This window comes from Numida meleagris, chromosome 9 (assembly GCF_002078875.1).
Source record: "Numida meleagris isolate 19003 breed g44 Domestic line chromosome 9, NumMel1.0, whole genome shotgun sequence".
NCBI classification, from domain to species: Eukaryota; Metazoa; Chordata; class Aves; order Galliformes; family Numididae; genus Numida; species Numida meleagris.
Window position 1 is genome coordinate 5,202,429 of NC_034417.1, and position 22,869 is coordinate 5,225,297.

Below are 22,869 nucleotides of genomic sequence, written 5' to 3' on the forward strand. Positions count from 1 at the left end.
TGCTCTCATTTTCCTATCTGGGTCTCCCAGAATTGGCAGTAGGTTGAATATGAATTTGCAACCTCCTAGGAAAAGTCATGCTATTTACCCATTGTCCCCCTGCTGAAGAAGTGAATTTGTACAGAAATTTTAATTAGTTACAAGATTTGAAAAATGTTTTGACAGATGTTACTTTCTCTAATGAGTTATTTTTTTTCCAGAAACTTCCTGAGAGTTCATTCTTCTGTGATAGCGCTGCTTCCCTCTGTATGGTACAGAATATAGTGCAGAAAAAGGTTGTAGCTCCTAGCAATGAAAACAGCTGCTTTTAAGGACTTTATTCCAATCTCAGTAACTAATTCCTACACTTCCATTGGTGCAGTGTCTGTTGAAATATAACACTTGATTTTTTTCCCTGTTCTTTTTATTCAGAAGGGTTTATTTTACTCCTTTTGAATATATATCTGGCTATACCATTTCATTTTTGAATATAAAATAATTTAATGTAGGAGCTTATGGTCTATATTTAAGAATATCATATTTAATGTAGGCTGTTAATTTGATGTGTATGGATTTTCTCTCGTTGGCTCTCCTGGAAAGATTATTTTAGAATGTAGTTGCCACTGATGGCTACTATTAATGCAAGCAGTGAGCTAATCTGCATTTCACAGAGCGGAACCCTTTATCAGACACAACACAGGCATGGAAAGAGATAAGAGTAGCAGCAGGTCTCCAGGCAGTGGAAAAAGGGTACAGATGGCAAAGACTGAAGGAAGGTTTTCAGAGGCACAAATGACAGTTGATACCTGACTTCATTCAGGCATTTCAAGTGTACCACATCATCTCCAAATCTCAGACACGCTTCTTATTTATATTATATGTAAGAAAATAACCAAACCAAAGCAAAACCACAGAAAAGCAAACCCACAACAACAACAACAACAACAAAATCAGATTTTTTCCAGTGACTTAAATTGTTTGGAGTCAGCTCAAAGAACAATGTTAATGAAGATCCTCTGGTGAAGTTTGGTGACTTTCACATTTTTATCCTAATCTGACTGTCCGTATTTCTTAAAATTTTCTCCTGGAAATCAAGAGTAAGTCAAATATAGCGGCAATAGCTCTTTCTTCTAGTGACATCTTCTTCCCCCATTTAGTTCATGTGCAACAGAAAGGGAGACACTGCAGCTTATCTGTCTGTGGATCCCACTGCTTTGGGGAACACTGAGTTTGGCGCTGAAGCTGCTTTGCCAGTTGGCTTGAACAATGCTACTAACTGGCTCAGGCTTCAAAGCCATTTTCAGTCTCTACTGATTTATTTGCAGAATAATTTATTGCATATCCTATAAATGCTCTGAATAAGTTGTCTCTGGATATAGACTGAGTCAATTGCAACCTCATGTTCTAAAATTATTATTTCAGAATATAAAATACTACAATACTCTAAATAATACATATTTATTCCAGTGTTTCAAATACATAAGTAAATGCCTGTTTCATGTATTGCAAATACTTGCCTAGACATTTGACTGAAGTCAGACTAAATTTTTCACCAATATGGCATGTTTTAAGAAAAGCGCATAACGAACCAGGAGTTTCTCTTAGTTTTTAGATTATAGACGTTTCTCTTTCATGCTCTGGAATTAAGAGTTTTAATACAGTTGTTATGGGTAGCCGAGGACAATAATAGGAAGCAGCTGCAGCTGTTAGCTTAATATAGGGAGTACTTTGATATGAAAAGTCCATTGCAGAGGGAAGAAGAATGGCAAATGCCTGGGCTCCAGGAAGCTTTGAATGCATCCTCTACTCATTATCTTGGTAAATAGTCTTTCACAGACTTATCAGAGCAGCATATCTTGCTACAATGTCAGTATCTTTCCACTAGAACAGTAATGACAGAGGTGGAACACTTCAGGCCATCAAATCCCCCAAACAAGCAGAGTTTTAATTACATTCCAATTGATGCACACCACTCGAATAGTTGTATGCCATTTCATCATCTCTGCTTTGGCTTTATTGCTATTTTTACCCTTCAATCTCAAATAGCAGTAATTACATTTCTGCATAAACCAAGCCGTAAAGTTTCCTTGAAGATATTAATTGATGCTTACGTCTTCTGTTGGTAGTTATTTGGAAGAGGAATGCAGGTAATACCACGCCTCTCTTCAAAAGAGCAAGACTTCTTTGAATGTGTTCTAAGGCAAATCCTAAACCCCAGTGCTCAGCTTGAGGCAATGGGGAACTCCTAGCTACTGAGCCAGCTCACTAGCTGTGACTGTGCTTGTGGGAGCACAGTAAAAATAAGATGCCTGTCTTGTCTTCTGTTCTATGACAGAAAGCTGCAGCCAGCAATAATGACAGTTCTTCCTTCAAGCAGCTAACACATGTGAATCATGAAATACACATGCTGTACCTGAGAGATGCAATTCAGCAGTACATATAACAGACCTTTGTTTTTGCTGATCATTTAAGAAGGAAACAAAGAAACATGCATTGTTTCTGAGGCTTTGACACTCTAAAAGTGAAGGAGTAAGGGGAATACAGCCAAGCTTTCTTTTATGAAGAAAAGGATTGTTGGGGAGTGAGGAGACAATTAAATCAGACTTCTCCCTTTTGAAAACGTTGTTTGTCTTGGACAGAATTCCCCATTGCTACCCTTCACGTTCCTTTTTTCTGCTGCAGTTGCAATACAAAATACCCTCCAGCACATGCACAGGAACTACATCAAGGAGAACAGAAAAATTCAACCAGAAATAGCCAACCCAATCAAAGTTTTATAGACTAAAGAAACACTGGCAGCATAATTTATTTTAATGGATGTATTAAGCTTTCACCATCTGTTCTGCCCCTAATTATAAATGCCAAAAGAACATATTTCACAGTTACATCAGTAAGAAGATATTATTCATGCACTTATATGTTACTTCTACACTAAAGCTTCTACAGCGTTCTCATACTGCCTACGCAATTCAGAGCAAGCTGCTGGCATCTGAGATTGAACTTCTTGGTATAAGGCATTTTTCAGTAACAATGTTTCAGTGGGAGGGGATTTAATGTAAAATGTATTTTTAAAGAAAAAGAAGTGGGAGAATGAAAACCTTTTGTTTAGTCTCTGGGAGGCATATATTTTTATTCCTTATCAATCCCAAACATAAATGTACACTTATATAAGTTTTTCTCATTTTTCATATGGTTGTCAGAATTAAAACGGAGCACAATTACTGAGGTACTCAATGTTTTAAAAGTATTTTAAGAATTGATTACTCTTTTTGGTCGTAGAGTGAACAAAATCTATGAATAATTTCATAGCTTCTTAAAGATAATACGTTTTCTGTTAGAGCACAGAAGTGTCTACTAGACATTTTTGCTTCTTTTCTCTAATCCTGTAGTGAATGTGTTCTGTACTTCTTTAAAATTTCATTACTTCTGAGGAAGTACAGAGATAAATAGAAATAAAAATTACTTTAAAATCATTTTGTGTGAAGTATTCTAATACTTTGCTAAATAAAACTGACCATATACGGGCCTCTGACTTGCAGTGGAGGAATCAAGTTGGTGATGGATTAACCTCTAGACCTATAGATATAAATAGATATATAATCATAGATTCTATGATTCCAGTGCCTATAGCAGCAGTTGCTTTAAGCAGTGTTATAACGCAACCTTTCTTGCACCCTTCAGGACAGAAGTAGGTACACGGGTACACACACAGGTGAAGTAGAGCATCTATTTAACAATGAACATAGTGTAACTTATAATGCTCACATGATCAAGTCAAAGACCATCTGAAAACAACAAAAACCCTTCAAGTAAGGCTTACTAGTGATTATGTGAGGGAAGCAAATGACTTAGAAAACAATTGATGCTAGCTAGGCTAGAATTTCATCCTGTAGATTCATTGAATGTATCATATAAGAGGGAAGCCCGAGCAGTTCTCCCTACAGGAGACATCTCTGCTGCTGGCCTGCGCTGACTGGAAGTGTGTTCAGCACACAAGATGAAGTGTTAGCATTATGCTAATCAGTATGGTATTACACACTATGTGACATTCAGTGTTGCAGATTGTGCCAGTCCTGCACTTAAGAAAAATAGAACGGAGAAATAAATCTTTCCATTTAGTCTTGATAGAGCATGATTTGTTTTGCTTTAACAGTTTAGCCCCTGATATTCACTTGACCTTGAAAGTGTTAATCATGGCAATTGTGTGATGGAGAAGAATCCTTGTAAGAAAAAGAAGCATGTTAACACTTGTGTTTAAGGAGTAGATCTAGCATCAGGATAGTCTGAGAAGCTCAAGAAATCCATAGTAATATAATACAGAAAACATGAAAATTAACTAAAAAAACTATAATTAGTATTACATGGCTTGCTGATGCTGAAGAGTAATAATAAAAAGAAGCACACCAGAGCACTGAAGTCGTAGGAGGAAGGATCTGAACTTTCCCTCTGGAATACCATTTATGTTCCCGAATAGGGTGGAAGGGACCACCCTTCTCAACAGCCTTACTCCTCTGTAATGAATCAACCAGATACAAGCACTTTTTATATTCAAGTAGCTAGAGACTGAGCATGTGCTAGCAGCTAAAAATAATGTTCTACAACAGCATAAAGTCTATATGACAAAATAATAAAAATATATAGATTGTAATGTGCTGCTAGGAGATCAGGAGAAACAGAAGGCATTGCCAGCATCCTACTGGGAAATTTTTTTAAAATGGAAGATGATGCCAGGATAGGGGATTCACAGAATAAAATAGGAAGGGAACAAAAATCGTTTGTCATTCTTAGCTGGGGAAAAATTAATTCTCACTCACAAAAACATAAATAAAAGGCACTAAACACCTACAAAAACATCGGCTTGACAGAAAACATCAGGAAATTTCCTTTAAAATAATTTTGATATAAAGTTTAAATGCTTATATTTCTGAAAATGGCTAGAATGTGGTTCTACATACAATTTGACATGACATCACAACCTAGTTAAAGTTCAGGACTTTCATTCTTGACTTTTGCTTTCTATATTCTTTTTTTAAATTGTAGGAAGCTAGTCTTTGAGCTTGCAGAATGCAGTTTTACTCTTTTAGCTGAAGCCTGAGCAGTTCCGCAATTGAAACCTGATATTACATAGCTTTTGACAACGAATATTTTCTTACTGTGTAAAAAGAAAAAGAAGAATAATGCATTTATTTTTCAGTTTCATGCATGTATATATAAAGGCTGCTCCAAAAGCAGTGCCTCTGGTTTTCGTATATTGGCCCACAACATCAGAGGCAGACGTTGATGGCACAGCAGCTGAGGTTGAACCTTTCCACCAGTATTCCTTTACATTTTGTTGCTGTGTGACAGTTGGCAGCAGAGGGGCAGCCTGACACAACAGTGTCTGATGTAGAAGTGCAAATGAAGCAGAGGGGTGCAACTGAATTCCTCTCTGCGGAAAAAATGGCGTTCGGTGATACATATTGATGCTAACTGAACATTTCTGGAGACCAAACAGTGGCTGTGAGCACAGTGAGGCAGTGGGTGGTGCATTTCAGCAGTGGTGACAGGAATGTGAAAGACAAGTCACATTCCAGACAGCCATGCACAGCTGTCACACCACAAAATGAAGAGCATCACAATCAGCTCATCTGCACGAATCAGTGGATTATGACCAGGGAACTGTGTACACAGCTGAATATTGGCTTCAATGCATTGGAAACAATGGTGAAAATGTTGAAATATCACAAAGTTTGCATTGGGGGGGCCCATGAATGCTCATACAGGAACAGAAAGAAAACCATATGCATTTGTCAGAACCTATTAAACCAATACAAAGCTGAATGTGACAGTTTACTGGATCTCACTGTTACCAGTGATGAGATGTGGTGCCACCACTCTAAGCCAGAGACAAAATGGCAGCCCATGGAGTAGCAACACGTGAATTCCCCATCAAAGAAAAAGTTCTACATGCAGCCCTCAGCGGCAGGCACTGACTTTTTAAAGCAACAGGCACTGTCTTTTGGGATAGGAAAGGGGTGATCCTACTGGTAGTCCTGGAACCAGGATAAACCATCAACTCTGACCCCCCTATGTCAGAACACTGACTAAGCTGAAAGCTCAAACTTCCAAAGTCAGGCCATAGATGAAGACAGTCTCTTTCCTGTGACACAATAATGCCAGGCCCCATACCAGCATGAAGACCGTGGAGCACATTGTCAATCTTGGCTGAACTGTCCTACCACACCCACTGTATAGTCTGGATTTGTCGCCTTCCGAATTCCATCTGTTTGGGCTGATCAAAGATGGAATGAATGGGCAACATTTTGCTAGCAACACCACCATCACAGCAGCTGCAAAGCAGTGGGTCACCTCCACTGATGGAGATTTTTTGTAAGCACAACATGCAGGTTCTTGTTCATCGTGGGAGAAAATGCACAGCTAATGGTGGTGATGATGTTAAAAGAGAGTCTTTCATAGCTGAGAATTTGCTCTATCCAATAGTGTTATTGTGCTCTTTGTATTTGTTGTCATTTCCATGGAAATAAATAGGAGGCATTACTTTCAGAGCAACCTACTGACAAAGACATAAGTGGATCTATAAGGACATAAGATATATAGGAGCATACTACAGTATTCAACAAAGTATCCAAAAAGACTAATTTGCATCTAAGTACATCTGACAGTAAAAGGTGTCACCTAAAAGGAATCCCTTGTCAGCTGAAGACAACAGAATGATGTTCCCCAGTAACAGCAGGGGCTGAATTATGACTTAGCTAAATGCTTAGCTGAACTAACACACATACAACCCTTTTGTTTCCTCCTCCTAATCTTACACAAACATTTTCTTTTTTTAAAATTTTGCATAGAGGCATGAGGAGTGAGGGAGGGGACCCTTTGCCTTTGGGGGTAGATGTCTAGGTTACTGTAAATCTAGCCATAATAAGCACTCCCACTTTATTGGTATATGATTTTGCAGTGTATGAGAAACTAAATGGTAGGAAAAAATTGTTCATTGTGCTCTTTGTACATTTAAAATTTTGATGACAGGAGCAAAAAGTTTACAAAGGCTAACCAATGCATGTAACTACACAAATGGAAAAACATTATATATCTTTTCATACAGATGTGGGCAGAAACACGTGGTCACAGAGACTGTGGATTGTTTACCATCTATTTTACTTTCTTTCTATTCCTGTTGGATATTTTCATTTTAACTGAACAGAGGTGATTTAAAGATAAATGGAAAGTTAAAAATTAAGAAGCAGTAGAAATCACTTTTCCATCCTACCTGCACCGAGGTAAAAAATGTTCATTTTCTTACACCACTATTTTTGATCATCCTCGTTTCACACGAAGAACAATTACTGTAGTTTTTCCTTGAAGTGGTAAGGTAAAGATTTATTAAATTATATGCATCCATTTTAAACAAGAAAAAAGAAGATTGGTAGACAAGAAAATGGAACGGAAGATTTAAAAAAAAATCAGATTTTATGCATAGTCTGGGTTTTGACATAGAAACTAAGTGTGCTCATGTGCAAGTACACGTGGAAACATATTCTTGAGTTTTTGAGGTAAAATATGTATAAAGAGAGAAACAAGGGATGAAAGGTCTTGTATTCTCTTTAGAAAAATACATAGGAAATCTTATGTATTTATGCTGCCAAGTAGACAATTGGTCAGAGGAAACCTGTAATACATAAACTTTCTATGTAGCGAAAGTACATGTTTAAGTATAATCAAGTCCAGTACAAGTATGAAGCAAAATATCTTCTAAGATTGGACAATACTTCAGGTGTCTTTAATTTTCCACTTCTCATTTTCCTCTGCGATCTGGATCTCCTTAATTCCCTTGGAGATACTACACAATATGCTCTTCTGTACAGACTTTTCTGGTGACTGTTTTAATTCCAGTATGCTGTCAGTGTGCTATATTATCTGCTCAATTTCTTAGTCTGATAATCTGAAACTGACTGTTATTCAAACATAATCTGATGTACCTTGTGTGCTTTTGTTTCCTGTCTCAGTTCATGTTGTAATTGTCTGATGCACATTCTTAGGAAAGATAAGTTGAACATTTTTAGGAGAAAGCTTGTTCATGCTTTTGTTATACTGAAATAAGTAGTTGTGGCAGTTTGCTTTGTATTTTCATATGGATTCTCTGAAGGCAGTGATACTATGTTCTTAAAGATCTCCTAAAGAAACAGCTGAAATCTTCAAGCAGAAGGCGATCTGGAAATGCTATGTTTACTGCTCTTTTGGTTATCCAAGACAGCCTATTACTAACGGCATATCTGCAGTCATTTTAAGCCTTGCTTCTATTCAGCATTGATTGCTGCAGCGTGTCGTCAGCTTTGCTGTATCAGCATGAAAAAAAATCTTTTGATGTGGACGAAAGAAGTAAAAGGCATTTAGTGTGTGCTTAGCACCATGAGTATAAACTCTTAAAGTTATACCATGGCAGTAGGTAAATACTTCACCTTTACTCCTCAAATGAGCATTTCCTCAGTAGAACCATATGACATTTACAGATGACTTCAATAAATGGAAAAAAGGAACAGCTTTAAATGTTTTGTGTAAAGATTCTCATCTAACAAGTTCTTGATTATCAGCATGCATTTCTTTGTAGTTGGTATTAACTGGCTTCATAGCTGCAAGCTCACAAGCTAAGGAAAAGCAAGGCCTCTCTCTCCTGCCTCCTGCAATAGAAACGTATTTGTCCAATTGGCCTCTTGCACGTTATTTTCAAATAGTCCTTAAAAATAATGAAAAATTTAAAAATGGAAAATGAGGGGATACTCTAAAGTAACTTTGGCTGCCGGCTGACCTCTGCAAGACCAAGGATCACGAGTAAATCTAGTTAAAAACTGCCAGGCAGAACATTAGAACCAAACATTGATTGGTAAAGTGCCTCCTGTCCTAACTGTCCGTGTTGTCTCAGCAATAAAACTCAATTCAAATCCTTACTAGCTATAAGTAATAGCAAAGCTTTTAAAGATTTTATTTTACGGCTATTCTGCATAAGCTTAAAAAAAAAACTAATAAAATGCCTTTGCTATGGAAATGTATGAAATAATTAAGGGAAATAAGAGAAAAGCTTTTTTAGATTTTTAAATTAACACTGAATAAGAATTCTATTTCATTCGATTTGTAGATGACATTCAAATTAAAAGCATTTTTAGTTGCATGTTTGCATCAGTAAAATAAATTATTAATGACATCCTAACTAAATACTAAAACTGAGTTAATATAGAAGCATAGTACATTATCCTCCACATTTAAGATACTGGAAATGCTTTTGAAAATGCATTTCAATATTGAAGGAGAGTCTGGGAGCAAAGTAATCAGGATTCCTTTTAAATATATAGCTTGCAGAGCATAAGTCCACTCCATCTGTTGATGTTTTTATATTTTAGACATACATTTTTTCAAAGCACTGATTACTTAATTATGTAGGTAGTTTTACATTATGTAAGCATTAAGTTAATAACAGTGTTAATCATCAGGTGGAGACTAACAGCTGTATCAGTTAGGATCAGAATAGTTTACTTAGCAGTAAGCGATCCCATCCTTGCAGCCTTTACGAGCCTATACTAAAGCCACAAACCCTGTAGTCTCCGCATCGCTCAGCAAATCATGGAGAAGATTCGGTGTGAATTTCCTTCCACTTGTTACTGCAATTATTATACTGATGTGTTAAGGGATTTGATAGCTAGGTGCTGCTGCCTATTTATAAAGTTTAACTTACTCCCTCGGTCAATCTCACTTTCTCTTCAAGCTTTGATTAAATCAACTATTATTAACCAAAACTATTTACTTTGGGTATTGAGTATTTTTATGTAGTTTCTTACTGTGCTTCATAAGGCAGATGAGAAACTGAGCTTTCTTGTTCAGAATATAAGTAGTGAAAGGGCTTAGGAATTCTACCAGAACATGATGGATCTCACTTATTTGCATTGAGTTGGATGATGAGCTTCTTAGATGGATTGTTCAGGACATCTGATTCTTAGAAATATTCTGGATTGTTCTTTGAATTCAGGCTACAGATGCACAAATTAGCTGACCATATACGATGTCTTAATCTGTTCAATATTCACGCACATTAATTCCTGCCATTTTCTGACTCTGCACTGCAGATAACCAAAGCCAGGAAGTGCAGAAGTGGCTTAGCAGAGCTTGCACACCTTGTGCTGTGGATGTCAGCTGCCATAGCAGAATGCATATTTTTGAGCTACGCTTAAAAAGCTGCCCTGGGTGTCTCGAGCTTATTGTATCATATGCACACACATGCACAGCCTCCATGACTATTAAAATGGGACAAATATGACTTGGATAATACAAATTGAGAAAGGAAATTAAATTGGCAGCATCTCACCCATCCTTTCAGGGAAGGCGAGGAGGGTCACAGAAACAGGATCTATTTATGGATATGCTATCAATCCTCACTGAAATCTGAGTACATGGACATTTGCTTCTGCGGCTAAGATATTAAACTGGAATTTCAAGTGAATATCCTGAATATATATTTGAGATTGTATTTTTATTTCTCCTTTTTTTAGATGCATGTGTGAATTTCATTCAGATGTATGGGGTCTTAGAGTACTGTCATGTGTTTCATTTAACGGGTGAAACTATCATCTTTCTTCAGTAGCATCTCGGTGAGCAGTCGTGGCCCACTGACATTCTAAACAAGATTACCAGAGACAGCAGCTAGAGAAAAAATAGGATATTTGGATATGTTTGGGAAATACCTGGAAATTATTAAAAAGAAAGAAGCTTGGTAGCTAATTAAATATATTAAAGTCAGCTTAAATTAATTCAGGTAATTCTTATTTCCCTCTGCCAACTCTGTCTTTTCAAACACACAGCAGATCTTCTCCAGTGGTATTCTCTTCTTAGTGACCGTATGAAAGGCCAAGCAGAAATTGCAGATGCTTTGGAAATAATGAAATCAAACCCAGAGCTGCAAAGAAGCTACACACTGGAGAAAAATTTTGCTAATCACTTTTTGCTACAGTATTCTTGAAGGGTGGTAGTTGTTATAACTGTAGATAGATTTAATATGTTAAATTCAAATCCATCTAAATGTGATTAAAAATAAACACAGCTGTTTTGTGGAAACTAATTTGTAACATTTCTTTTGGGCATTCTCATCTCTCATCAAGGGACAGCATACCCTAATCAGATTTACTACTTTCCCATCTAAGATACAGAATGTGTTTACTACTTCATTTAAGTGAGTTAGGAGCAAGTTTTATCCATAGGTACAACTTTCTCTAAATTGACAGATGCATTATAGATGATTGGCTTTGATCCCTATGCTAAGTACGCAGACACATGATATTCAAGATGTTCAACAGCTATGATTTACTTTGAGCCAACAAATTCCATTATCCCTGCATTACCAAATGTTAAATCATTGGCTTGAGGCCTGTATAAAGTGTTCCCAGCTTAGCTTTGTGAAAAGGATAGGAAGATGGCCTTTATTTTGGAGAACTGTATTTTGAAACAAAACCATAGCTAGCATTTCAGACAACTGCTAAAGGAGTAAGATACTGAAGTACAGAAAAGAAAGATGTGTGACAGAATAATGTGTGGAAAACTAAAGTCTGTGAAATTTAAAACCATCTAGGCCCCATCACAGATTATCAGTCCAGTAGTCTTAAGCAAGAAAGATACGGCACAGCATGTACAGCCCCAGCACTCCGTTCCGGTATTTTTCAGACGGAACCACTCCTATGGCTCAGTGGTGGATTTGGTAAAGACAGGAATGGAATGAAGGAAGGGAGAAGTTTAAAAATATGCCAGTAAAAGAAAAACTATAGCTGTCTCATATTTAGTGTTGTATCTTTATGGTGGGGAACAAAAATGAATGCTCCCCTTTTCAAAGTCATAAATTAAGAGCAGAAAGTGTTAACAGGAGAAAGAATTTGCACTGAGATGGCTTACATTCATGTGTAATCTACTGATACAATGGAAATGTCATAATTTAAGGCTCTCGGTACAGCAGCCTGGAGACTGAAATCCTCTAGACATCCAAAATACAGATCTAGTGCAAGCACCAAAATAAAAAAACCCTTTTTTAGACAGCAGTCTTCATACCTGCAGATAAGTGTTTTAGGGGTAAGATGACTGTTATCTTGCCATTAGTGACCATGCAGTCCTTGACTTTTCTGAGAAGCTGTCTTCAAAGGTTTCTAAGTACTCTTAGTGCTCTAAGCACTCTGACTCACACACTGGTGAGAGTAAAGCAGACATAAAGTTGGGTACCTGTAAGCTGGCAAAAGGGTAGGGCTATAACACACTTGAAAAGTTCATTTGTTTTTAAATAAAGAATTAAGCTTAATTATTTATTCAGGTTATTGAGTCAATCGTAGTTTATAAGAAAAAGGATGTTTTACTTGTAACTATGGCTGCAGATGCAGGACTTCCCTCTGAAGCATTCTATTTTTCCTTGGAAGAATGTTTCTTGGAGAGAAGGCATATTAAAGAAACTGTTTATGAAAGATAACATGAAATCCTGAGTCGGTGTGAAGATCTCATCTGTCTTGTACTTTACTGAGCAATAACAAAGGGTTGCTGGAGCTGACATTAAATTTTGTAGCGCCTTAATGCTTGGTGGCCAAATTCCACAGTACTCCGCAGTTGAAATGCTACACTGCATTCAGTCTGCTTCTCATAAGGTATTTGTATGTTGTAGGAAACTTTGTATTCTTACCCGCTTTGAAAAGATAAAACATTTGAACTTCAGAAAGCTTGCTTTCAGGTGCTTGGCTGCAAACACATTACATCTCTATTTAGAGATAAAAGAATCTTGGGGAGCATTTCCTTGTTCAGAAGTGCCTCAGGTTAATCATTTTGTCTCCAATTACTAGTTTCCCCCAAATAATTTGACCTCTCGCTATATGAAGTGATTTTGTGCAGGTTCTTCCTAATGACAACATTTTTTGTTCAGCATTTTTGAATTTTAATAAATATTTTGCGTTCTCAGATCTAAATGACTACGTAAGTACTCTGCTATGCAAGGGACAAAACAGCCTGCTGGATCAACTGTGCAATGCACGCAGGTGTTCTGCCAGATACACCGAAGTGCAGTGTACATGCCGCTTCTTGGGCCTGCTTGAAAGCGCTTGTATAGCATCTAGCAGAAGGTTACGTATGTCACATCACTGCTCGTCTTTAATGCTAATACCCAATTATAGTTTAAAGCACATCTCTGTGGTTGGTACATTGCTTTCAGTAACTATGTGTAAACCTATTAGACAATAACAGTATTATTCAGAGCATCTAAATAGTTACACATTCAAAATCTGTATTTAAGGAAGCTGCTACTTTCATAAGATGTATGCAATTTTTCTTCTGACAATTGATGGGAAAGCTGATGTTGTAAAGGTTTCAAGCCACCTTGAGCATCTACTAAAGTGATTGACAGAGTATTTATCTTCTAACCACTCGTACAAATTGAAGAGTATTTACTGATGCGCAGAGTATGCCTTAGACAGAGGGAAGATCTTTCTAATCTTGCTTTTCAAATGAGGTGATCATCTGCTATGGAGCAGTGTGCCTGAAACAACCAGCTGCAGGCTGCAGATATTTTTTCAAAGCTTGCAAATGTAAAATCCCATAGCATAATTCACTGCTAATAAAACCCTTGATTATCTTCATTATTTACTATTATTATTAAGTCTGTATTCTGTGAAATGTCTCATAATTTAACCTTGCAATTTGCTGATTCTGCTTAACAAAGGCAGGATATTTTATCTTGAAAAGAATTAACACAATAGTCTACTTTTGTATTATTTCAATAGATTTTTGTGGTTTTTTTTTTTTTTTTAACTTATTTACTAAATGTGCCAGCAGCTCAAGTATAACTGTGTTTGAAAGAGACAATACTGTGCTAAAAGGAGAAAAATGCAACCTAATCCTCTTACGCTAATGGGATAGGGAGGGTGCTAATGGCTTTCAGCAAGATTTTAGAGGTTTCACCACTGGGAGAACTCCATACAATTTCCAGATTTTAAAAACTCGTTCTGAATTCCACTGCAAATAGTACTCAGCAGTATCTGTTCTTAACTCTTTCCACCTGGAAAACTGTCTGAATTTGGTAAACTCCTTAAAGTATGTTCTGCATTTTTATTTTTTACTTTTTTAAATAAATTAATATTTATTAATATTAATATAATTTTTAAATAAATTAAGCACTCAAGTGTGGTACATGAGTGGTGATGTAGTAAATCTTTTTATACTCTTTGGACCATGGTTAACAATTTGTTTTTGAATGACCAATGCTACCTGTCTCCAGCTACCCAGCTGGAAGAATAGATACCAGCAATGCCTGATTTTTATGTCTTGGCAGATACTGCTTAAGGGGAAATGTATCAATTATTACAGCCCGGAGATCTTATTTCTTTTGAGTTCTGAAGTTTTAAAGTGATACTGTCAGTCCTTTCCCTTAACTCCCTAAATAAATACTCATTAATTGCAGATTTATATTAATTCTACCAGTATCTTATATATGCCACTCATTTTAGACCACGCTAACTAGAATAGGTCAAGTAAGCAAGAACTGAAATATCTTAAATAGCAAAAACGCTCGTTTAAGACTTGTTTGACTTGTGTTAGCCCTCCCATTCCTATTGTGAGTTGGAAAGAAAATTCTCTTGGAATGTACCAGAAATATAAAGGATTGTTTGGGGCATTTAACAAGAGCTGAAAGAATCTGGAAAATCGCATCCAGTTAAGCTTTAAACCTCTTGGAAGTGTCCTTATTCTCAACAGCACTGACAGAACAGTTTAGGTTTATTCATATATATTATCTATTTATTGAAGTTGATCTTCTAAATTAATTCTGGCTATTTTCAGTCAGGCTTTTCTACAAAAATTCATTTAAAAATTATTCACGTGTTGCTTAAGCACGACAACTCAAAGTATCATACTCTCCATAAATTCAGTGCACTCTATTTCTTATTCTGAGACTGATTTTTTGTTACTGTTTAATAGTATCAGAATCACCATCATGCTGTGGCATATATCTACAATGTTGTATTGTCGTGGCTTACCTAAGTACTTGTGTTTCTAAAGTTTTACTACAATATGTAGAAAACTTTCTCAGGCTGGCTAGTGTACAACATAAGAGGCAAAATACTGTTGACAAAACCATCTGAGCTGCTGGCTTAGGCTGTCAGCACTCAGAGTGGAGTTAAATGCACCAATCCTAAACAGACCTAAGTCTAATTTTCAGTCTCAATTTTCACAGCAAAAAAAACCAAACAGGTCTAAACTGCTAGAATTTCATATTTTGTGCATCCAGGCATTTCCTTACTTGAAAGCATCCTTTATGGTCTATTTTCAAATAGGAAATGAAGCCATTTCATCGGTTTCAAAATAACAGCCCAACTTCAAGTGAAACCTCAAGTCCCTGGGACGGGAGCTGAGAGCTACAACATGTCCAGATTGCTTGGGTATGTTTGGTGGAGGGCATTTTTCCTCCAAGGACTTTCCTTGAAGGCAGGGGACATTGGCCATCTCTTAGATTTACAGATATCCACTTGAAACAGCACCTCCAAATCATTTATGTCCACAAGAATCCTATAAAAACAGGCATTAGGGATATGCTGGACCTGCTGAGCATTTATGGAGCAAAAGCCATGTGTTCACTTGATAATATTTACGTGTATTTACTGCACATGCAGGTCTAACATCCTGATCATAAAAAATAGTAGTTCTGCTTATATCCTAAGAAACAACTGAAACTTCTGTCCTAGACCTTCTCCATCCTGGAAATAATGGGTTGTAGTATTGTAGTTTATATAATTTTTTTTTCCTGTTCTAAGGCTTTAGAAAAAAGGTCTAAATATTTTTAACAGACCTAATACTTATTGTCAGGCTGTGGCAGCCTTACTCAGAGACAGTAAGGAAATTTTCACACTTGTGAATTTTCATAAAACTGAGATGCCATTCAGGATGAAGAGCAGCACAACAGATCCCTAATTTAGTTACGCCTTGGTAGTTCTGACTGTAGGATACATTCTTACTGCTTCCAAATGCGCTACTAGGCAAGGAGTGGATATGGAAGATCAGGCATATTCAGCTATATGCCCCCTACATTTCTTTCATTGGAGACATTGTGCCCTTTCTGAAATCAGTGCCTCCAAGCTCAGTCGCCTGTGTGTTACACAGGTAGATCAGAGTTCCTTTAGAAATAAGGATCCTATTTGCACCTGCTTTTAGAAGAGTCAGCAGGTCAGCCCTCACTCCAGTTATGTAGCTCTGCATGATTTCTTGTAGTCTATAGTATAAAATCTACTGAAAAGGGAACATGTAGTTAATGCTGTTTGGCCTTGGGGAATCAAATGACTGCAGAATCCAACAAAGTCATGGCAGGCTCATGTTCTGTTATCTGCTCATTAAAAATTCTATTTCCCCAGTCTAGAATCAGTCACAATTCATCTTGGCTGACTTAGCTGATGGGAGTCTATTAAGTCTTCTGTAATGAAAGCCTACTGAGAAATACTATTAGCCTGATATTTAAATTGTTTTGAAGAAATTGAAGTTAGATTTTTTCCCTGCTTTAACTTATCTGCTTATTAAAAAAAAAATGGCATAATTAGTGTAAAGTCCTGCAATCACAACTTCTCTAGTACAGTTTTGTTGAGAAATTCTATTATCCAAGTTATAATTTAACTGAATAATTTGCTAAATATAGCTCTTAAGAAGCTGTGAAGTTACATGTGTGTTTATTTATGCAAAAGGGTCAATTTCCTGGCAGCATTTTTAAATGATTACCGCATAGGACTAATATATGGAATAGGTTAAATCCACTGTGCTTTGAGAAGACCGCTCAGCAGTAGAGAAACATGCCAGCAGACCATGTGTTGTAACGTAGACTGATGGCAAAGTGCATTGCAATGCTTACATTCCACTTGCACCTGAAGACAACCATGATAAAGAGCAGATAAATTAATATTTTTAGAAACAATTTAATAGCAGCTAGATTGTATTGGATATGTGGGGAAAATAGAAGTTACTGAATTATTTGAAGGAACCATAACTTCCCTGGGAATTTTGTCAAAGAAAACTGAGGAAGGGCACAGGTATTTGAAGACGCGTGAGAGAAAGGAGACAGAAGTAGATGAAGAAAGTAACCCAAGAAAGTGCAGGCACAGGAAGAAGGTCTTCAACATGACGTGAGGGTATCAGTGGGGCCAGTAAAACTCTGAAGTTCACTTACAGGTTGCAAAAGCCAGGCTGAAAAGATCATGTAGCTGTAGAGAAGCACACAATGGTACAGCACGTTTACAGTTAAAGGAAGCTAAAAAACCCCACCCAACTGCACAAGCCCCTCAAACTGCTGAGTACATGAAGGGAAGAACTGTCAGAGAGCTTGTTCTACTTCTTAGAGTGCTGCTCAACTCCTGAGTCTGTTACCTGTGTAAAGCAGTTCTTCAAACACAGCCAGGAGTGCTGCACTGCGTATTTTACTTTATTGCTGTGTTTACAGTTGTGCACCATTTCCCATTTCTAATGGGAATTTAATTGGTCTCTCTCCATAGGAGCAGTAGTGAAGGCATCTTTCTACGCAGGTAAAAAGATGTGTAAGTGCTAACAGTTCATAACCCTCTCTCTGCAGCTGTCTGGGATTAGGTGAAAGGAATTCAGGAGAAAGCTAATGACTGTACTGAGCATTGATTAGAATGAATTCCAGTTGTAAAGCAGTAGCCCTGCTGCAGGAGCAGGAGCGAGTGGCTCCCCAAGTATGCTCATTTAGAAATGTTTTCTGGAAGTTGATTCCCTTTTCCTCTCAGTATTTTGAGGCAGGGAGCCCTATGTACCTTGGCCCTTAATCACTGATCTTAACAACACTGATGAATCTTGAGTGGTGTACTATGCAACACAAGTTTGTCTAATCAAGATAAAATGACTGAATTCTGAGGAGAGTGAAGAATACAGCACTGACTTCTGATTAAAAAAAAGTGTCCCCGAGAGCACAGAAGTTGAAAACTGCACCTTGAATGATACAGATACTTGAGTTAACTCTCCTCTGTCAAAGAGGGAACTGTGACAGTCGGAGGGAGCACTACACCAAGCAGAGCAAGTGACCTGCTGACTAAACTGAACACGTGGAGCTCCTTAGCTGTAATCTTTTTTCAAAGAGCAATCTTCATATAGACTTGGGTTTGAAAACTGCATTTACTAATTCTAATGCATCAGTATGGTTGTGGAAGCTACATTTATTGTAGTTGAAAATAATACAATCAGCACACATTCAGTCTGCAATTCAGAAGCTGAGGAAAATAAATTCTGCTTGCTTTCTTTTCCTCCATGTAATCAGTATTTGGATTCTTGTCATGTAGTGCCTGGCTATGAAATTGGCAAAGGAAAGGAGGGCAACTAGAAGTGTAATTGCTGTGCATAGCTTGCTTCTAAGTTCCATTTCAATACCGTTAAGGTCAGCCTTGCCTCTTATTGAAATAGTTTCAAACTTGTTTCCTATAGCAGTTCCCCATGTCTTCCTACTGCTGCAGTTCTTGACATGCTTCAAAGGAATTCTTTTCTGTATTTCTTGTCATCATTAGTGCTTTAAACCTGCCACTATTTGAAGTTCTTCTGTCACACTCCCTCTGCTGCTGCATACGTTGCACTTCTGTATGCCACTGCTGGAGGAGAGCTGCAGCTGCTGTCTATTAGTGCTGCCCAGCAGCCAAATATCCTGCTGCCCTAGGAGCCCCTAACCTGGCCATTCCCCACAGCTGTTGTAGCTGCCATTATCAGCCATTGCTCCCTTCCAAGCCCTATGCCCTGTCTAGCTGCTGGCTTTGGGCTCCATGTATGAACAGCTCCCTGTGGTGTGCATTGGTGTACAAGATCTTAGTGGGCAGGTAAGTAACATTTATGAACATTCCGCTGCTGGAATTTGCAAGGGGTTATCACTGCAGTGATACCAATTAAGGCAGTTTTCCATGAAGTGAAGATTTTTAGATGCAGGCAAAAAAACTCCATTACGTTGTATACAAAGGGTTTCTCATCTCTGTATTCCGCAGGAATATGCAAGTAGTGAGTTTCAAATTCTGTGATGGTGTTGCATGTTTTGTGCTTCTTTTCCTTCAGTGACACTAACTACTTCTGTGAAGGGTCTGTTGCAGTATAGCTCTCCTCAAGTATTATTTAACATGGAGAATATATTTCCAACAACTAGTTGAGGCTAGGCCACTGCAAATAAGAACAGTTTTTTTAAGAACAGAGGTCTCTATAGCCTTCTCGCACTGTCATTCAAAAATAGTTATTTCATACCACTTGATCTTGTTTTAAATAAGTTTGTATCACGTGCTTACCCATTCCTGATTCTTTAGTTGGTAGAGGTAATAAGGTTTTATGTAAATGCATCTTTTTTCTTGGAATGCAGCTTAAATTGTTTGAAAGCCAATATTTGCTTTAACAATAGAAGATGCTTAATGGCATCCAGCTAGTAAGAGCTAATAAACCAGTGAGCAATTCATTTTTTAATAACATAATAGCAATGTATTATACTTAAGTGCCCTATGTGACAGCTAAGTTAATAGACATTCCTTTCCTTTCGTTTTCATAAGAGTGGGTCAGATCTTAACTGTATTTTTTTTCAGTACACATTAAAGTCATACCTAAGCTGAAAATTGAAAATAACTACAGCTTACTGTATTTGCAGTCAAAGCATGACCTCTTAGTGGCAAGAAACAGAAAGGAAAACTAATTTAAAGGTCCCAGATTAATTTTCTGGGAAATTCACCAGAAAGATGCTACATTAGAACATGCTTTGTCTTAGTGTAGAACCTTTTCTTTCTGGTCCTTTCAGTTTGCAAGTCATTACACTTTGATATCACAGTTCTGTAACATGAGCATTTTATAAAGTAAGGTGTCTGTGAATCTAGTGTAAATATCTACAAAGACATCCTTTCTACCATTTTAATCCATCACTTGCTGTTTCTTGTTAGCATCACTGATCTCTGCTGATGACCTTTTCCTGAACGTGTTTTTCCATCTTCCCTACAGTAATTGCTTAGAAATGATTGTCATATAAGGAGTTGGCTATGGCAAACAGGAAGCATCAGAGCACTACAGCCAGCATGCTGGATCACAGAGCGAGAGTTTGCCCTACTTCATCTCACAACAGGGAGCCTGAAAACGAGGAAAGTGACCTTCCTATTGAAGATTATCCAGCAAAGGAGGCAGACCTAGCAACCATCAGACAAGGCAGTCCTACACCTTTGGATCACGAGTGCAATGATCACAGTGGAGACGGTGACTCCAGCTCTGACTATGTGAATAACACCTCTGAGGAGGAGGACTATGATGAAGGCTTGCCAGAAGAAGAGGAAGGGATCACATACTACATTAGATACTGTCCAGAGGATGACAGTTACCTGGAAGGAATGGACTGCAATGGAGAAGAATATGCTGCCAATGAGGAACACCATGTTGAAACAGATGAATGTCAGGAAGCTGTAGAAGAGTGGTCTGAAGGTAAAATTCAGCACCAGGATGAAAATGAGGTGACAGACAGGCAAGAGTGGCAGGAAGGTCAAGATAATGGCATTCAGGTTTTGGAGGATGAAGCATCATCATTGGAGATACAAGATCAAGATGAGAACATACAATATTGTCAAAGTGAAGGAGGCTACCCGGACTATTACCCAGCAGAGGCTAATGGAAACTCACAGGGGATATCGCCATATCATTCTAGAAAAGAGGATGCAGAGCTAGAAGAGCAGGAAGAGGACATTGACCAGATTGTAGCAGAAATCAAAATGAGTATGAGCATGAGCAGCATAAATAGTACAACAGAGATGAGTCCAGAGCATACTGGGACTGAAAACATGGCACACGACTATAAAGAGACTTGTTCAAAGGGAGAAGCTGTTCACAGTGCTAACAGGCATGAAGGGAGGCCAAAATCACTGAATATCCCATCTGCCTCTAAGCACGGTGGAGATGTACCTAGAGGTTTTAAAGCAAAATCAAGAACTCCAGAGGACAGACAGAAGTGGCCACAAGAGCAGGTATGAGGTTCTCTTTTTTTTCCAGATTGTTAGAGGCATTAATGCAACTGTTATGTTAATTACCTATTCCAAACAGAACTAGAGAGTGGTATTTTTGCTTTTACCCTGTATTGTATTCAAGCTACATAACTACTTTGTATGCTTAGAAAAGTGTGCTTAATATAGTCAATTTAGGTCAATCTAGGAAAGATGTTTTCCCCAGATCAGAGAACTAAGTGAAACAAAGTATTCTAGATGCGTGGGGCAAAACAGTTTCGTAATTCTGTAATTCCACCCCATAGTGACACACTTTATGCAACCTTAAAACTGAAGATCAACCCTGAAATAGTTGAGGGGTCTCCCCTCAGTTAAGGTCTCCTCTTCCACCACCTTTGTATCCAATTACCTTCACTTTTTTTTGCTTTCAATAGAGCATAAACCAACACTAGATGCCGCATACACGAAAACCAACAGCAAGAAATGTCTGCATACCGCTGTGTTTTTGTATTACCTGGCAATAATAATTATCTGGACAAGAAACTCCACTTGTACCAAAAATGCTATCCATCAGGTTTATCACAATGATGTTGACGCTGATTTAAACCATGCAGGGTACTTTTTTGTTTTACAAGAATGTCCCAGGAAAAAGAATCTGAGAATGAAGCTCAAATTTTAGTTCTAGAGGAACAGAGGTATGAGGTTTTCTTCAGTGTTTTTTCAAATCTCAAACTGACATCAAATTCCATTTTCTCTAAGATTAGATAGTTCGATGCTTTGACTGTTCATTTCTCACCATGTGCAGGCAAAATGTAATTATTCTGAAATTTTATGCAGCTGAATATTAGTTTCTTTCTTTAATGAACAGATCTACTTAAAAGAGGTAAAACAAAGTGTACTTAGATGGCAGACTAGGAAAGATAATTGGGTTATTTTGTATATTATCTTTTAATTAAGATACTTTGTTAAGCTTCAGAGGCGTAAGTTTCCTGTTTCAGTTTTACTGAAGCTATCACTGTAGAAAATCATAATACGGCAATGGCTCATGTCTAATGAAGCAGTTTATCCTATTCCATAAAAACAGACATCAAAATACATCAATGCCTCCGAAAAAAAAACCAAAAAGAAATCAAATGTCTAAGTATGTGCAGATGAAACAGGTCAGCCTTTATTATAATGAACAAAAAACCTTGGGGGGGTATATTCACAGATTTCCCATATCTACAGCAAGTTTTAAGTATTCACTTCTGTGTTCTATTTTCCAAGTATAATTAGAACTTAAATGCATAACTTATTATATTCAGTAGCTTATCGCCAGCATTAAAGTGCTAGCTTGCACAATTAAGGATTGATGATCTTGCTGTCTTTGAGCAGCAACTTGTTATTGGCTAGGAGCAGAGAAGTCCTGCAAGGTTTTTTAGACTAACGTGCGTCAGAAAGAGCAGGCTCATGCAGCACACCAGTAGCTGCTGCTGTGAGCGTTGCTGCTTGTAAGCTGCTGCTTTGTAAGAAGAGCTCTTGAACAAAAAAAGTTACGTAGAGAATTCTTCCATATGGTTGAATAAGTTTTTTTGTTTTTTTTTTTTTTAAATCCTGGATGACTGCTAGTCCCAAACAGACTTCAAAATAGGCTTTTCTTTCAACATCTTTTTGTACTCTTTCAGTGTTTATTTAACAGAAGTTGAGCTGAGTTGCACTGTACCTTTACTATTCCTGTCAGACTTCTAACAACCGGGGTTTTGCAGCACAAGGATATTGATGTAACTGCCACTGGAGTGAAAATAATCAAAGGGACCCAGGCATCACTTAGCTGCCTGAGGTTTAAGCATTATTTCCAGTCAGTCTTGGGCCAATGCCTTAATCTTTTTTAACAGCAGAGTAGGAGCTGTTGAGACTAGTAGGAACT

General features: G+C 37.6%; 2 protein-coding genes across 4 annotated transcripts in view; one reads left to right on the plus strand and one right to left on the minus strand.

The window, feature by feature from the left end:
- FAM189A1 (family with sequence similarity 189 member A1) overlaps positions 1-22,869 on the minus strand; it is a 216,849-nt gene that overhangs the window by 49,300 nt on the left and 144,680 nt on the right. The window lies entirely within an intron of this gene.
- APBA2 (amyloid beta precursor protein binding family A member 2) overlaps positions 1-22,869 on the plus strand; it is a 94,895-nt gene that overhangs the window by 35,087 nt on the left and 36,939 nt on the right. For 2 of the 3 annotated variants that reach the window (XM_021407590.1, XM_021407592.1), the window contains exon 2: positions 19,981-20,987. In XM_021407590.1, the coding sequence (XP_021263265.1) occupies positions 20,019-20,987 (969 nt within the window). In that variant the 5' untranslated portion in view covers positions 19,981-20,018. Of the gene's footprint in view, positions 1-18,549; positions 18,834-19,980; positions 20,988-22,869 lie in introns of those variants that run through there. The other variant, XM_021407591.1, reaches the window with a different exon arrangement.